This window comes from Macrobrachium nipponense, chromosome 20 (genome assembly GCF_015104395.2).
Source record: "Macrobrachium nipponense isolate FS-2020 chromosome 20, ASM1510439v2, whole genome shotgun sequence".
NCBI classification, from domain to species: domain Eukaryota; kingdom Metazoa; phylum Arthropoda; class Malacostraca; order Decapoda; family Palaemonidae; genus Macrobrachium; species Macrobrachium nipponense.
Window position 1 is genome coordinate 46,099,077 of NC_061089.1, and position 18,400 is coordinate 46,117,476.

An 18,400-nucleotide genomic window follows, 5' to 3' on the forward strand; every position below is an offset into this window, starting at 1 on the left:
CTTACAGCCGCCCACCCAGCGGCGGGTAAGGTAGATCACCTGACCTACCTGTCGCGTGTGCCGCGAGTTTTGAATTCTGTCGTGACGTCAGAGACGTATAGCTAAGTATATATCTGCCAGGTAAGTATGTACAAAACCTTATTGTATACTAACAATAACATATTCACACTTCACATTTTTCAGATTAATGTAACTCTTCAGTACCTGAAAACTCTATACTGTACTGTATCTAGGTTCAGTGGATAAGCTGAATTAAACAAAATTTTTGTAATGAATGTTGTTATCTGATCAGATATAGGGCTAAAACTAAACTTTTATGACAGGAATTCAAACTGACCTCCTAATTTTGTCCTCTCTTCTCTCTCTATCTTTCGCAGGGGTGTTTTGGCAGATAACCGACATTCATTGGGATCAGCAATATAGCACTGATGGTGATGAGAGGAAAATGTGTCACAAAGAGTACTCTTCTTCTGGAAAAATTAATGGAAAATTTGGAAATTACCTCTGTGACTCTCCTTGGCCATTAGTGAGAAATGCCATCCAAACAATGCGAAAAATTGAAAGCACTCCAGATTTCATTTTATGGACAGGGTGAGTACTTGCAGTACACATAAGGAGGGAATGATGTAACTGTTTACTTACATTATCTGAAAGCCATATTGTTTGCATAAAATAAAGCTCCAAATTTTGAGCGTCAGTGAAGTTATTTCTTGGAATGCCAAGAAAGGCAAAGAACAAATATTCTTGCTCTGTGGAATTTGATGCACAATATGAAACTTTCATTATAGCAGTTTAGAATTTGAATGATGTTTGCATTATTTTGCCTGTTTTTTTAATTAGGATCTTGTTTGTTCTGCATTATAGTCGACCTCCATTCGTGAACTCATGATTTGCAGACTCACCTATTCGCGGATTTTTCTGTTGACTGTATATATCCATTATTTGCAGAAAATTTGCTTATTTGCAGTATTTTTCATTGAGAAATATTCACAGAATGCTGTATTTTCATATAATTTTTGGGACTAAATGCACTTTTTATGATGAAACTATCAAAATACCTGCAAATAGCGGGGGTCGACTGTAATTTAGAACAAACAAGATCTTCTTAAAAACAGAAAATAATGCAAACATGAAATTCTACACTCCTATAATGAAACCTTCATATACTTTTTCAACAATGTAGTAGAGGAAAATATGGTGACTGCCAGTTGCTCACAAGTTAATACTATTATGTTTGTACTTAACAAAGTAACACCTAAGGGATTACATATCTCCTAAAGCTGAATGAGTATTTATTATTGTAATTCAGTTTTGTGCAGAGTACAAAATAGATTCTTGATAATACATATAATATTATGGGCCTTTAAAATGAGGTTATGAAAACTTCATGAGTAAATAAAGCACAGGCAATACAGTAGTATTATAGAATCCAACCAGGGGATTGCAAAATTCTGTGACTGAATTTTAACACTGGGGAAAACAGCACCTTGAAAAATAGGTTAGTGGATTTCAAGCATTACATAAAACATCTGCCATAAAATGTGAATTTCATGAAAGTTTGAAAATACGTACAGTAAAATTTTCTTTCATAAACTAAAAGGAACTGATCAGAAGCAAGGCAAATTAGGTTAGTATTATTATTATCTGATAAATAGCAGAATCTTTTATTAGAGAGCAGTGCAACTGGGCTGAAGGGAATTTTACTGACAAGTTGCATTTGCGTTTATTATCTCGCAACTTTATGCCTTAGAGTGCAGTGTTTTAGGTACATTTACTGAAAATCCTCACACTAATACATACTACAAGTATTAAAGAAGTACTAAATTATTTGTAAATGCTGTGGATATATCAAAATTTCACATCTTTCAGGTCTGTGAGGCATTCACAGGCATGTCACCTAAAGTTTATTGATTTTACATTTAAGGCAGAAAGAAATTTTATGGCTGATATTATTTGAATATTTGTGTGCTTTCTTAGCTTATACACTTATACATATTATATTAATGATTTTTTTTTTACAGGGATAATGTTCCACATGTTGATGACCCAGAACCTGATTTTTCCACAATATTCCGTACTGTAAACAACATCACAACAGAGCTACGAACTTCATTCAGTGAACATGTACCAATTTTACCTGTGCTTGGAAATCATGATGCTTTCCCAAAGGTATGACAGTCTTGGAATAATGTATTGCAACATGGGAATTTCTTTTTAATTCTTTTGTCAACCATTTTTTATCAGGTCTTCCAGGTCTTAAACTAACAAGGCATTTAAAGGAACAAATTACGTATATGCTCAATTTATAAAAGCTCTTCAGGGAATAGAATTTTATTCAAGAATATATCCCCTTCGTTGATAAATGCAGGTACAGCAGTTCTTGTAACTGTACAACACTATTCAGAAGGTCACTTTCAAATGAAACTACACCTTGACCTATTCAGTAATAGTATTTGATGAAACATATTTAAATAAGTGTCTCATAATGTTTACAAAGTCCAGCACCAGTTTTTGTAGGTGCAAGGGACAAGTGTTGAGGCAAGTATTGAAGTTTAATCTTGAAAATGTTTTTTGTTTGCAACATTAATGTATGGTTGTAACTTACAATAAAAAAAATTAATTTTGTGATCTTCAGCTTGCTGCCATTTGATCAGGTCTGACTTGTACTACAGGGTTACCAAGCTGTCTAAATGAGAAATGTTTGTCACTCGTGCCTGATTCTTGTCAACCTAAAACATAATTTCATGAAAATCTTAGCACACTTTTTTTGTGTAAGTTGTAACTTTTAAAAGTGATGAAACTGTTACTTACAGGCTTAACACATCTGTGATATCGAGTCCCATACACTGATCACTGTTATTCATGCTACGGGAGACATTGAGTTGTAAATAGAAAATTTTTTTTACTCTTAATATGTTTGGTATTTACTACAGCCATAATCAATCATGTTTATAAATGGTATCAGTGCAGATATACTTTTCAAATACAATTACAGATCCATTACCAAACCCTTCATCTTTCATCATAACCTCTCTCTAGAGGGCACTGCATACTGTGTCTTTTAAGACATATTGCAAACTATGCTGTTGGCATTGTTGCAAGGCTCAAAGCTACACTGTTTATTAATTACAGGATGATTTTCCAATTGCTGGGGAAGAATTTTATGGCCAGTATCTCACAAAGGGTGGATGGTCTCTTGTTTTACCAGAGGATGCTCAAGATGATTTCGAGAAGGGAGGCTTCTATGAGTACAGTCTACCAAGCAATGTGACAGTGAGTACTCGTTTTATTTCTTAATGTTTGCTCTCAGTGTCCTTCTTTTACAGTGTTTTTATATTTGATAATGCTACTTTGTAATACATACTGCACTTTAATTACATATTACCTTAGTGGTTGTAAAACGGTTTTAGTTCTTTGATGCTGTCAGTCCTCCTAATCTCTTCCATCCTGATGGGTTTTTGGCTTGTTCTCTATACTAGTATGTAATTAGTTTTAACAAATGAGGGTGGCTATTTTAATACAGATTATAAATTTCACTAACTAGGTGGACCATGTCATATATGCTAAATAGGAGAAGTTTTAATGTATGACACTTACCTGGCAGGTATATATATAGCTATATTCTCTGTTCCACCTGGCAGAAATTTTCAAAACTCGCGGCAAACGCTAGTAACCTCTTAGTAGTTCAGGCAACCACCACCCCGTTACCGTGGCGCTAGTGCTAGGAACCGTTCCCAATTGGGCCAGATTTTCTCTGCCAGCCGAACCGGCAACATTGTTGGTGGTTCCCTGCTAGAATTTTCATTCTCGTTGCTGACTGATCTTGGATTTTGGTATTGTACTCGGAAACGTTAGCTTGGCATTCGCTTTGGATTCCTCTTTAAAGATGTCTGATACTGGAAGTATGTTTAGAGTGTGTGTAAAAGAGGGGTGTAAGGTAAGATTGCCGAAAGCTTCGGTCGACCCTCATACAGTTTGTAAGAAGTGTAGGGAGAATGTGTGTACTTGGGAGAACAGATGCATTGAATGTGAGAATTTGTCAGAGAAGGAATGGAAGGTCTTTATGAAATATGTTGAGAGGCTTGAGAAAGATCGTGTAAGGAGATCTGTTTCTCGTAGTGAGAAGTCAAATTCTTCGAGTAAAAGGAGTGAATGTATTTCCTCTCCAGCTCCTTCTAATGTAGAATTGGTAGTTCCTTCTCCCCAGGTATCTCCTGCGCCCGCTGCTGTATCGGAGGAGACGAACGATACAAATATTGTGAAAGTGTTCGCTGCCCTTGCGTCCATGGGCGACCAGATACAGCGACTTACAGATAGAGTTAGTGCTTTCGATGTCAGTGAAAGTGTAGTGGAGGGGCGTCTGATCGTCTCTCTCGTGCTCCTAGACCTAGACCTCTGTCAAGCTCCCAGACCCAAGGGAGAAGGCATGTCGACAGTCGAAGGGAGGCGAGAGAGGTTTTGTCACGGTCAGGCGTCCCTTCGAACAGTCCTGTTGCAAGTTCCCAGGCTGTTACAGTTCGCCGCAGAAAAGGCGTAACTGGGAAGTGTGCGTCCTCGGAAGGTTCGACTTCCGAGCGAGAACGTCGATATGCAGTGGTGTCTCGCCCACTCAAGAGGACGTTTAGGACATCAACTGCTCTCGAGAGGCAGGTGCAAGATAGTGAGGCTTGGAGTAGTCCTGAGGTGTTGTCATCCTCGGAAGACGGGGACGCAGTGCCGATCAAGAGGAAAAGGATTTTTCGTACTAGAGAGGACGCAGGACGCACTGTGATACGTCCGTCTTTCTCGCATGGTATTTCCATGGGAGAATCCCCTCCATCTTCTCATGTATCCTCCCCTCGTATTTCTCCGTCGGGTAGAGTACAAGATCGCTCTCCGTTAGGTCGCAGTCCCACTCGTAATCCTCACCCTTCGTCGTCTACCATTCAGGAGGATGGTACGAAGCATTTCTTACGGGAAATGCAGTCCAAGTTGGCAGTGCTGGTGAAGTCTTGGGATGCTCCTGAACAAGCATCTTCGAGGCGTAAGGACGATTTCCTTCCCATTAAGTCTTCTAAAAGGGAAGACAAGGACGCGTTCGCCGAGGACGCAGGGCGCACTGGCGCTAGGAGGAAAATAGTTTCGGAAGAAGCAGGACGCAAACGTCAGGACGCGGGAACAATGGTGGACGCAGGACGCAGGCGGCAGGAAGCGATGGACGCAGGACGCAGGCGGCAGGACATCGAGAGGCGGCAGGACGCCGACGCCTCGGTAGCCGCAGGACGCAGGCGGCAGGACATCGAGAGGCGGCAGGACGCCGACGCCTCGGTAGCCGCAGGACGCAGGCGGCAGGACTCTATTCCTTCAACGAAGCGTCAATACGACGAGGATTTACAAGACATTTCTTCAGCAGAAGAAGAATTGGAAGTAATTGAAGAAAAGAATACGGAACCTTCTTCAGATTATAAGGTTCTGACTTCACGGCTTATGGCTGTTTTTGAGGGGGAATTTAAACCGACAGCTCCATTATCCCCCTTATCACAGTTTTCCAAGACTAGGACTCCAAAGAAGTCCTCTTTCCTTAAAATGACAATGTCGATTTCGGCAAAGAAGGCCCTTCCCCAACGGGTGAATGACTGGATGAAGGAGTTAAGAAAGAAGCGGGAAAATACTCTTTGTTTTTCCTCCAGCTAAGTTGGCTTCTAAATCAGGAGTATGGTACGCTACTGGAGAAAGTCTAGGCCTGGGAGTACCTGCCTCCTCCCAGGGGGACTTCTCCAGTATAGTAGACAGCTCACGCAGACAGGCGTTACAGTCTGCCAAGGTCTGGTGGACGTCTTCAGAATTTGACCATCTGTTTAAAGGGATTTTTAGGACTTTCGAAGTCTTCAATTTCTTGGATTGGTCCTTGGGAGCGCTAGCGAACTCCCTAGAAGAAGAGGATTCGCAGGACTTAGAAACAGCTAAGAGCATTTTGTCCTGCATGGATAAGGCTCTGAGAGACGGAACGAATGAACTGGCTTCGTTATCACAGCAAGGAGTACTTAAGAAAGAGATTGCTGTTTGTGTTCGTTCGCTTCAAAAGGAGTTTCTAACTCTCAGAAATCGGAGTTACTGTTCTCTCCTCTTTTGAAACAGCTGTTTCTTCAGAGGTGATTAGGGATATAGCTCTCTCCTTTCGCAGAAAGCCACTCAAGATCTTCTTTCTTCTTCAGTTAAAAAGTTCTTACCAACCAAGTTGGTGAAGAAGACTCCAAAGGATACTAGGCCGTCGCAAAACGCCCTTCGAGGAAGAAAAATTCGCTCGACCCGCCTTTAGGGGTAAGAGAGTACCCGCTAAAAGAGGAGCCAAGACCCCCTCTAAGAATGAGAACTCAGTCCTCCAGACGACAGTGGGAGCCAGACTTCAAGGTTTTTGGGAAGTTTGGCAGGATATGAAGGCAGATCCCTGGGCTGTCAATGTAGCTCGGAAGGGTACAAGATTCCTTTCTTTGAAAAGACCTCCTCTCGCAACATCTTCGAGAGCCTCGGGCGGGGCAAATTACAACGATTTAGAGAAGAAAGCGGCTCTGTGGGAGCAAGTAGCTTCCATGCTAGAGGAAAGGAGCCATAGAACCTGTTCTGGATCAACGAATCTCCGGGATTTTACAACCGTTTGTTCCTGGTTGCAAAGTCCTCGGGAGGTTGGAGGCCAGTGCTGGACGTAAGTCAACTGAATCTTTTCGTAGAAAAGACCAAGTTCACTATGGAGACGAACGATTCAGTACTGGCAGCGGTACGTCCAGGGACTGGATGGCGACTCTGGACTTACAAGACGCATACTTTCATATTCCGATTCATCCAGGAAGCAGGAAGTATCTAAGGTTTGTGATTCAGGACAGGGTCTTTCAGTTCAAGGCCCTATGCTTCGGCCTTTGCACAGCCCCTCAAGTGTTCACGAGGATGATGTCCAATGTGGCGAGATGGTTACATTTAAGAGGGATCAGAGTGTCTTTTTATCTGGACGACTGGTTGATAAGATCCCAATCAAGAAGTCAATGTCTGGAGGACTTGAGTCAAACATTGGACTTGGCAAAAGACCTAGGTCTAGTAGTGAATATGGGAAAGTCTCAATTGGAGCCCCACAACAGATAGTTTATTTGGGGATTCAGATATCGGCAGTGACTTTTCGGGCTTTTCCCGTCCCCCGAAAGGCAAGCCCATGCATTCGGAAGGTGCGGACTTTCTAAAGAAAGACCGATGCTCTGACAAGAGCGTGGATGAGTCTACTGGGCACACTCTCTTCGCTAGAGAGGTTCATTTCTTTAGGAAGACTGCACATGAGACCTCTTCAGTTTTTCCTGAAGGATTCATGGCCAAGAAAATTGCAACCGGATTCCTTCCAGTTTCTAATTCCGGGCCGAAGTAAAGGAGGAATTAAGTTGGTGGCTAACTCCAGGCAGGTTAGCAAGAGGGATGTCACTTCAGCAGAAGAACCCAGACCTCGTCTTGTTTTCCGACGCGTCGGACGCGGGTTTGGGGAGCGACATTAGGCCCTCAAGAGGTGTCGGGACTTTGGAGCAAGGTCGAAACGAAGTGGCACATAAACAGGAAGGAACTGATGGCAATTTTCTTGGCTTTGAAGCACTTCAGAGAGTTGATTCGAAACAAGACAGTGCAGGTCACTCGGACAACACCACGGCTCTGGCATACATCCGGAAACAAGGGGGAAACTCATTCTTTTCCCCTTACGATCTGGCAAAAGAAATTCTGCTTTGGGCGGAAGAGGAAAGGGTCGTGATAACTCACCAGGTTTATACAAGGAGAGAAGAACGTGGGTGCGGACCTGTTGAGCAGAAGAGAGCAACTTCTCTCGACGGAGTGGACGTTGCACATGGAGGTTTGCCAGAGCCTGTGGAAGTTGTGGGGCCGTCCGGTAGTGGATCTGTTTGCGACAGACAGAACAAAAGGTTACCAAACATATTGCTCTCCGGTTCCAGACCAGGAAGCAGTGGCGGTCGATGCATTCCTGATGGATTGGTCAAAACTTAGATCTGTACGCTTTTCCTCCGTTCAAGGTGCTGGGGAAAGTGATGAAGAAGTTCAGGGAGAGCAAAGGAACGAGGATGACCTTAATAGCCCCGTTTTGGCCGGCCAAAGTTTTGGTTCACAGAGGTACTGGAATGGACAGTAGATACGCCAAGGACTCTTCCTCTAAGAGTAGATTTACTCAGACAACCCCACTTCGACAGGTTTCACAAGAATACCCTCGCTCTGGGTCTGACTGCGTTCAGACTATCGAACGTCTGGTCAGAGCGAGGGGATATTTCTAGAGAGGTGGCCAGTGGCAGTGGCTAGAGCCAGAAGAACCTCCACTATCACAGTGTATCAGTCGAAGTGGGACAATTTCCGGAAGTGGTGTAAGAAAACAGAAAGTGTCTTCATCCAGTACCTCTGTGACCCAAATCGCAGATTTCCTTCATTACTTGAGGAAGGATTTACGCTTGTCAGTTTTCGAACAATAAAAGGTAAGAGTATGCTAACCTCAGTTGTCTTAGGCACAGGGATCTAGACATCTCGAATAAACTTAGACCTTAGAGATCTGATTAGGTCGTTTGGTACGAAGAAACAATCAGAATGCAGGCCTCCTGCTTGGAACCTTGATGTGGTCTTGAAGTATTTAACCTCTAGCAAATTCGAGCCGTTAGAGGAATCCTCTCTGAGAGATCTTGCTAAGAAGACTATCTTTTTAGTAGCAGATTGGCAACTGCTAAAAGAGTTAGTGAGCTTCAGGCCATATCGAAGAAGGTGGGATGGAGACATGGCAATGCAGTGTGTTCATTCCAAGAAGGTTTCTTGGCCAAGAATGAGAATCCAGCTAATCCTTGGCCAAGATCCTTTGAAGTTTTGGGTCTAGCTGAATTGGTGGGTCAAGAGCAAGAAAGAGTTCTCTGCCCAGTGAGAACATTGCGATGTTATATAGGAAATAAGGAACAAGAGTTATCAGAGGGAAGTCTGATGCTCTGTGGTGTTCAGTTAAAGACCCCACTAGACCCATGACGAAGAACGCGCTAGCCTTCTTCATGAGAGAGTTAATTAAAGAGGCTCATATGTTGTGTGAAGAACAGAGCTTTGGTATTTTGAAAGTGAAGGCTCATGAAGTCAGGGCAAGTGGCGACTTCATTAGCTTTAAAAAGAATTTAGGCCCTCAAGGAAATTATTGAATCCACATATTGGAGAACTAATTCAATATTTGCGTCTCATTATCTTAGGGATGTTCAGACAACCTTTGATAATTGTCAGACGCTAGGTCCATACGTGTCTTCGGGTACAGTATTGGGCAAAGGAGTTACTACCCCATAACCTTCTTTTAAGCTAGTTGATTTTATTAGGTGATGGTGTTTGTGTTTATTGGTCGTCTGAGAAAAGTGTGCGGTACTTTCTCAGTCTTGTTAGTATTATCCGGTGATGGTGTGTGTGTAGTTCAGGTAAATGATCTATTACTAGCTTGAATGCCGTGGCATAAGAGGGCTGTACGGATCTGTCAACACATTGGTCACGTCCAGTTTGTCAGTTTCCAGTCTTAGCTTCTTCAACATACAGGACACTTCCTTGTTGAGAGCTACTAAGGTTAAGCAGGCTTAGAGGCAGGACCTATGAAGTCAGCTACCTTAGCAGGTAAGGAACCTAGAGTTTTAAAATAATAATAATATTTTTATACTCTAAGAATGTTGCTGTCTTTGACCCACCTCCAAATGTGTCAATCAGCTATATATATACCTGCCAGGTAAGTGTCATACATTAAAATGAAGTTTTTATGATAAAACAAAGTTTAATGTATACTTACCTGGCAGGTATATATAATTTAATTCCCACCCGCCTCCCCTCAGGAGACAGGGTTCAGAGAAAATCTGGCCCAATTGGGAACGGTTCCTAGCGCTAGCGCCACGGTAACGGGGTGGTGGTTGCCTGAACTACCAAGAGGTTACTAGCGTTTGCCACGAGTTTTGAAAATTTCTGCCAGGTGGAACAGAGAATATAGCTATATATATACCTGCCAGGTAAGTATACATTAAACTTTGTTTTATCATAAAAACTTCATTTTCCTACTTGAAGAATATTTTAATATCATTTTAACTTAATTGTAATCACCAAAGCATCAAAAGTGGCCATGACTTGAATTAAAGAACCAAAGGCCAGTAGGTCCTATAGCCTTATTGTGAAAACCTTTGACATCATGATGAAACAGAAAAATCACTACTGATGGAATGAAATTAGATGGAGGTTAGCGTGGGTTTTCATTTACTAGCAGCGCCTTTTAAATTATGTTGTACAATTGTGGAATATATATGTGAGACCTTTATGATCGAGTTATAAAAGCAGATGTTACCTCACTTTTGCAAAGGCCTTCAATTGGAGAACATGTGGTAAAATGCAGAATAAAATGGGTACTAGCAGTTGGCTGTAGGAATTCATAAAAAAAATTGGTTGAGTTCCCGATATTTTACTGCTTCGATGTGTTTGATCTGGTAACTTTTTTTATAATCACTGAGCTATAGTTAGTATCCATATTGTGTTTGTGTTTACAGAAATTATCATGCTAACTTCAGTTTGGTAACCTTACAGTAATATACTGTAAACACTGTCAAGAATATTGAAAAAAAGCACATCAAACATAATCGCACAGAAGCAAATCCGTATTTCCTTTTAAATTCAGCATCCAGACTCATGTTAGCCAGTTTTGGGATTTGAACACAGTACTTAGTATGGTAATGTACACAGATACGTATATGAGAAATGCTTCATATTACACAAATATGGAATGATAAACAAGCACAACAGGTAAAAAGAATATATGTATACTCTCCCAATAAATATCTATTTCATTGTAATTTGGCATTAAAAGTTTTTATTTGCTCCAGGTGAGCTTTGAACCTTCTACCTTTGTGTGACCGCCCACTGCTCTTCGACTGCACTACCAGAAATATTGTTTAGTCTGTGTACAGGAATTTTTGATGTTGGTGATTAATAAGGTATTGTCACCTTTATTGTAAAATTGTTACGTTTAAATGCATGTGTAGTTAGCAGTACATGTATGTGTAATGTAACTACCTGTAGTTGTAGATATATATAGGAATTATATTGCTAATTGGGAAAATAAAAAACTTTGACTTTTTGTTTTCATTGCAGGTTTTGGTTTTGAATACAAACCTTTATTATGGTCCGAATGATTTACTTCAGAATGTTAGTGATCCGTGTGGACAATTTGCTTGGATAAGAGAAAAACTTCAGATTGCTGGGGAGGAAGGCAGGAAGGTAAGAGAGATTTTTCATTATTATTTTTAACTTCATGTGAATATTGTGTTCATTCTGTTTTGAAATTCCTCATCTAGACCTGCATTATTTGTATCAAGTGCAGATCATCACCTTAAGCATTCCTGAATAACCAGTGAGGCCAAATACTAAATCCAGCAAAAAATGTGTTAGAATTAAGATTGATTTTCTCCTGTAGATTCTGTCTTCCATCATAATGATTTAAAGTCACTCACTTCATATCTCAAACTTTTGTCTTAGCACTCAGTATCTTTCGCAAACTAACATTCTCCTATGTTCCAGCATAAGACCCATTGCTTATTTATTTCAGTGAATGTTTCTTTTAGAAATTAATAAACTACTGTAGAAATAAATACTGTATTTTTTATTACTGTAATGGTACTTCTAAATTTCTCATCACCAGGTAATAATTGCTGCTCATGCTCCTCCTGGATACTTTGAAAGATTTGCTGCTGTCCCATTCTTCTCTGTATACTACAATGACATTTACCTGGACCTTCTAAATGAATTTGAAGAGGTGATAATGGCACAGATATATGGCCATGAACATACAGATAGTTTCAAGTTATTTACTACAGCAACTGGTAAGTTTTCTTGTAATTTCTCTTAATCTTCTAAATTGTTTATAGCATGATAAAGACTTTATATATATATGTACTACGTATGCTTTCATTAAAGTCTAACAGGACAAATAATTCAAGTGTCTAGTTTAGCCAAAACCTAAAGGGGTAATGTAAAGAAACTGGAGAGGGAAAGCTGGATCTAATTCTTTTGAGTTACAGGGTAAGTAATCTAAGCTGTCTATAAACAAGGTACTATTACATTGTCAAATAAAATGGGAGAATTGCATAGGAGAGTAGGTAGAAAATAATAGTGTAGGGACTGAATGGGCTTTGCTATACAAAAAGTAACCAGAGTTACAGTCGATTTGGGGTTCCTTAATCCGGTCATAAAATGCTAATTATCCATCTCAAGCGCTTTCCAGAAGAAGGAAACTGTTCTAAGACAAGGCCTACTTATTTGACAATATGCCATCACTTGAGGGGCCAATAACAGTATTTATTTTTTCACTGGATTGTATCATTTATTTTCATCAATGAGTTTGGGCTAGAAATTGGGCATTTTTATACTAATTCATTTAGATGATTAGAAACTTAATCATCCTTATCATACCATGTTATCAAAAACAAGTTTTAAGTGTTTTTTTTTTTGTTATTATTTTTTTTTTTTGGGTTTACTAAAGTCACCTTTACTCATAATCAAATCTCAGTTCTTTTGTTCAATTTACATGTTCAGTGTTAGAAACACAGAACAATAGTGGTATAAAGAAGATATAACAGCATTTTTGTACATGGAACTTACCCAGCAGATATATACTTAGCTATAGACTCCGTCGTCCCCGACAGAAATTCGAATTTCGCGGCACACGCTGCAGGTAGGTCAGGTGATCTACCGCCCCTGCCGCTGGGTGGCAGGAATAGGAACGATTACCGTTCTAGAACCAGATTTTCTCTGTCGCGGTAGTGTCAACATACGTTGTTGCTACCTCCTGACTTGATTTTCGTTTTTTCATCGCCATCGACCTTCTGGGCTGTCTTTTGCAGGGAAGTACTGGGTCTTTGGTTTGGCATACGCTTTTATTAATTTTTTAATGAATTTGGCTTCGAAATTTCGAAAAATATATTACGTGAAACTACCGAATTTTTCGGTAGACACTTATATTTTGCAATAAGGGAAATATTGATTTTTTTTTTCTCACAAATACGTGTATAAGTGTTAGAACTTGATGAAGGAAATATAAGATCTAACTTCCTACTTTAGGAAGTCAGAAAGCATATAACTAGATACGCTTCCTTTAGAAGCTTTAAGAGCTCTCGTACTAACGAGCAGTTAGAGTATTGACAATTCTAGTAGTTGTTGCATCCTCATCACCTTCTTACTCCACAGAATCTACAAATTCATATGTGCAAATTTGAAGATAAATGGATGGAGCTCAAAAGGCGAGCGTTCTAAAAAACAGGTAAGAAGTGAATATAGTGTTCCAGTGCAGTGGAGGGTGCGTCTGATCGGCTCCGTAGCGCTTCCAGGCCTAGACTCTTCCAAACTCCCAGACCCAGTGGAGGAGGAAAGTCGACAGCCGCAGGAAGGTTAGGGAGAACCCCCACCGGTCAGGCGTCCCCTCGGTCAGGTTCTGTAGAACGTCCCAGACTGCCAAGGATAGCCATTGATAAGGCATCCTTAAAAAAGTGCGTCTCTTCATCTTACATCCGAAAAGACGAAGAATGTATGTTTTGGAGCGATGATCTAGCGCGTTCTCTGAAAACTAAGAGAACACTGAGGCCAGCCGCTGCCAGGAAGCCGCGTTCCAGCAAGCTAGCGTGAGCTACGTTCCTATAGCCAGCAGCGAGGCGCGTTCCAGCTAAACCAGACTAGCGCGAGCCGCGTTCCTACAACCACGCGAGCCGCGTTCTAGAAAATTTTTCTTGGCGCAAGGCGCCTTCAAAGAGACGAAGCGCCAGCCTGGCGCAAATTGCGCCAGAAAAACAGACGGCTAGAGCAGGAGCCATTACAGTAGAGTGGCAATCAGAACGATCCTTCCATTGAACGTTTCCGGGCAAGAGGCTCTTTCTAAAAGGGGTCTAGTAGGCGCTCGAACTGTCAGGGCGCACGGGACCTTCCACGCAAGCGGAACGTTTCCAGGAGCGAGTCTCCTTTCTAGCGTGCGGAACATTCCAGGCGCTAGGTGCAAGGATCCAGGCACCAGAATATCCTTTCTCTATCTGCCTCGGCAGGGAAAGAAGGTAGTAGAGTATCTGCTGTGTGAGAATACGATACGGCAAATCATAAGCACATACCGTAGTTACTTCTTTGCTGAGCAACTCAGTTACCAGTATCCTTCCAGGAATTTCCTAGGAAGGACTACGCTTAAAGGGATTGTTAAGACAACACCTACTTAGCTTCTAGATTTATCGAAGTCTTGTTTCGCATTATAAGAACTTCCTGAAGTTCGATAATAATTTTATAAGATTCCTTTATTAAATGGAGTAGCTGGCAACTCTGGAAGAGTAAGGCCAGTCGGCTAACGAGACTGCTATCGCTTAGACACCAACGCAGTATCATGTAGGTGTCGGTCATGAGTGGTCGGTAACATGTCTCTCTCCTGCGGGATGGAATGAATAACCGTGTCTCTCCCCTACAATCGTGGTTTTAGCTTCTGATTGAGGGGATAGTTAAGCAAACATAAATAAAATATTGTTTGCCTTTTGCTAAGAAGCTTTCAATAAGAAAGATATTGCAACATTTCAATGCTGTTTACCGTAGGTAACATTTTTAAAAGATTCTAACGCAGCGGAACTCTATATTGTATAATGCTCTCATGCTTACGAAAGCATGGCTTATTAGAGTACATGATTAGTGAGAAGATGAATGTAGTAGAGAATTCACTTTAAGACTACGTATGGTCAAGTCTTATGCACATACCGAGGTTAACTACAAATTCCTAGTATCCTTACAAAGGTTTCCTAGATTAATGCTGTTTACCACAATGTGACAGTATTATAAAGGATTCTAATACGGCAGCGCGCGATATATATAATTCTCTCATCCTTTCGAGAAACGTACACAACCTTTTTAAATTCGGTATTGCTCAAGAGAAGTTGGGCGAGTCGGATGGGAAACATTCTCTTAGTGGCAGAAGTTTGTTTCCCTGAATGGACTATACTACGTATATAAAAGTTTTTTCCCACTAAGAACGGAATTAACATGTGAAGGATGTCGGGTACCATAAAGGCATAGATGTTATGGCACATAACCTAAAAAGAACTAGAAGGAAGCGCCAGCCTGGCGCAAATTGCGCCAGAAGCGCCTGCCGCGCCAGAAGCACCATCCAAGATATTTTCTCGTTTTAGCGAGTTATTAACCTAAGAGTCCAGTAGCCTCTCGGACAGCAGGCTCGGTAACGGCAAGATTCGTTCCTGATTTCGTTACCCATTTAATCGAAAAGGGGTCGCTTACAAGGAATGATGAAATGATTTATTTTAATCACTTAGGCCAATTCCACGACTCTCTCATATCGCAAAAGAGCATCGAGAATCTCTTTTTTTCGCCCCTGTTCGCGTTAACAAAAGAGAACCTATTGGGAACAGACACGGAACGTAACGATCCTTAAGAGGTTCGATGCAAGATTTGCATGTCCGTGAGAACCTTCTCGATCGAAGATAATAACTGTTAACGTATGTCTAACACTTATTGAAAAGAGTCGTGAGAACCTGCGGAAAGTCTTCTTCATAGATCTCTTTGTAAGGTAGAAGACGAACAGGCTTCCTTTAGACTGCTTCTTTTTCCTCGAACCAAGAGAGGTAGCAATATAAGACATCTTTAAATTTAAAGAAGGGGAATAAACTTTAGCCTTTTTTTTTCCCTAGTTATAAATTCTTAACAGTAATTAAGAAATAACTGGGCGTCAAAGGAAGAGAGGATGTATGCCTCATTTTGGCCTTAGAGAGGTTGGATTCACAGAAGTCACGTTCTTCTCACAGCATGTTTCGTAAGGCTTTTCCAAGAGTATCTGGATATTCTATCAGAATCTATTATAAATAGACCTATAAAACCTCTCCACTCTGAGTCTGTCCGCGTGCAGACTGACCAGAAGTGGACATGAATGAGAGGTTTTTTCAAGGTAAATGACAATAGTCATGGCTAAGACATAGAATTGCTGCAGATCGTGCTAGATGGAATGAGGAACTGTCCTCTTCCGATACCTCTGTGAACCACATAGCGAGGTTTTTTCTTCACTTTCAGAGGGAAGAATCACCTATGTATATATCTGCTATCAAAGAACGCAGTAAAAGGCCATACTCTGTCTCTACAAAGGGAATTAGAGATAACAGAGGATTAAGATCTTCGGGATCTTATACGATACCGCAATACGACAAGAGTAGGATATCATGTACTTCGAATGGGATTTTTTTTTTGTGGCCACAGATTCCGTGTTCCGACAAAATGGAACTGCTCCTCATCAAACTTCTTTGAGGAAGTTTATGAAGGAATTCTTTGTTTCTCTTAGCCCTAAACGACCAAGAAGACAAGTGAATTTTTTGTGCATTGGAATCTCGCATCAGATTCAATGGAGACTCGGCAATGGGTTCTTGCCAGCATAGTATGTCTGGCAAAAGAAATAAATCCCTCTATTCCTGACGCAACGCTTTCAGATAGAAATTTAGTTGCCCAGGCAGGGTACTTACATTTTCATCTACAGAAGAAGAGATGGTTTAAACGTTTGCCTACAGAGTCTTCGGGTGCGATGAGGGCTCAAAATGCTTCCCAGAAGGTATTCAGAAGGATACAATAAGAGCTAGAAATCAGGGTTCCGCCCAATTTCAGCTCAGAGTCTCCTTCGACTTCCAGACTCCTTCCCTTCCTTCGGGCAAGGATAGGAAGATTCTGCAACGAGGAACCTCATCAACATGTAAGAAGAGATCTCGTTAGCAAAAGAAGTGTTCACGAAGGATCCTCCTCGGAGGAAGACTCTTCTCTCTCGTATTGTTAGATATCCTGTCGTCTACTGGGTGTAGCTGACTAAAATCACCTCCCCTTGCCAGGGGCCAAAAGCTCAAAGGGGAAGAATTTCTTCCACCCTTCTCCAGTCTCCTGATAAACTATGTGGTTGTTCAGGACTCTCGGACAATGTAGCGCCAGCCAAAGCGCCAAATGCCAATACAGGCGAAAAACGCCAGAGGCGGACAGTTCCAAGGAACTCTGTCATGGTCGGATACTAAGAAGGAGCGGGCCTCCAACCTGGCGCACCATGCAACCAGAGGCGAACAAATCGGACAGATATAAGAGTGTCCGATGTGGACATTGCCAGACAGCCTAGAGACTCTTCCAAGCTCGAAGCTCCAGCAAGTGTGGAGGAGCCAAGCCAGGCGCGAGGCGCCAGCCAGGCTCTAGGAGCCAGCCAGGCTCTAGGAGCCAGCCAGGCTCTAGGAGCCAACCAGGCTCTAGGAGCCAACCAGGCTCTAGGAGCCAGCCAGGCTCTAGGAGCCAGCCAGGCTCTAGGAGCCAGCCAGGCTCTAGGAGCCAGCCAGGCTCTAGGAGCCAGCCAGGCTCTAGGAGCCACCAGGCTCTAGGAGCCAGCCAGGCTCTAGGAGCCAGCCAGGCTCTAGAATCCAGCCAGGTGCCAGGCTCCTTCAAGGCTAGGCTCCAGTCAGGATTGAGGATCCATCCAGACGCAAGGCTCCTTCCAGTAAAGAGAAACCTAAAGCTCTGTCATGTAAGAGGGCTAGTCCCCATTGATATGATACAGGTAAGGCTCTGCCATGTAAGTGGGTCAGCCCCCATTGGCACGATCCGAGAAGGCTCTGTCGTGTAAGTGGGCTAGCCCCCATTGACATGATTCCAGAAGGGTTTGTCAGTCATAGGTCCCTACCTCGCTGAAACTCTTGAGGCATGCAGACTCATAGACAGTAATCATGAAGTCTTCTGCCAGGCTCCAGGTGCCTTCCAGGTGCAAGGCACCAGCCAGACGCAATGCTCCAGCCAGCGCGAGGCGCTAGCCAGGAAGGAGGAGCCAATCAGGCACCAGCCAGGCGCGAGGCGCCAGCTAGGCGCAAGGCGCCATCTAGGCGCGAGGCTCCAGCCAGGCTCTAGGCGCCATTCAGGCGCAAGGCTCCAGCCAGGCGCGAGGCGCTAGACAGGCTCTAGGCGCCTGCCAGGCACGAAGCGCTAGCCAGGCTCCAGGCTTCACCCAGAAGAGATCTATATCAAAGAACGCCCTGGCCTTTCTTTGAGACATTGTGATCTCCTAAGCACTTGATAAGTGCATTGATGATTCCTTCAAACAGCTGAGAATTAAAAGTGCATGAAGTGCGAGCTTTTCCGAATTCTTGTTCTTTCCCTAACAATATGTCATAAGGACATATTAGCTGTCACATACGGGAGATGCAACTCTGTTGTTGACTTCCCATTATCCGAAGGATGTCAAGATAACCTTCGAGGGATCCTTCTCTCTTGGTTGATACGTGTCTGCGGATACATTGCTGGGATAGGGAGCAGATACTGATCCTTAACTAGTGAGTTAAATTTTATTTAACGTCGTGTTTTTTCTTTG

The 18,400-nt window shown here is 42.2% G+C and overlaps 2 protein-coding genes across 7 annotated transcripts in view; both read left to right on the forward strand.

The window, feature by feature from the left end:
• Positions 1 to 18,400, forward strand: part of LOC135225612 (elongation factor-like GTPase 1) — a 145,040-nt gene that overhangs the window by 39,502 nt on the left and 87,138 nt on the right. The window lies entirely within an intron of this gene.
• The window catches only part of LOC135225586 (acid sphingomyelinase-like phosphodiesterase 3b), a 40,184-nt gene that overhangs the window by 17,565 nt on the left and 4,219 nt on the right, over positions 1 to 18,400 (forward strand). For all 5 annotated transcript variants that reach the window (XM_064264868.1, XM_064264894.1, XM_064264877.1 and 2 more), the window contains exons 3-7: positions 378 to 591; positions 2,022 to 2,169; positions 3,133 to 3,273; positions 11,149 to 11,274; positions 11,696 to 11,876. In XM_064264868.1, coding sequence (XP_064120938.1) covers positions 378 to 591; positions 2,022 to 2,169; positions 3,133 to 3,273; positions 11,149 to 11,274; positions 11,696 to 11,876 — 810 coding nt within the window. The remainder of the gene's footprint in view (positions 1 to 377; positions 592 to 2,021; positions 2,170 to 3,132; positions 3,274 to 11,148; positions 11,275 to 11,695; positions 11,877 to 18,400) is intronic.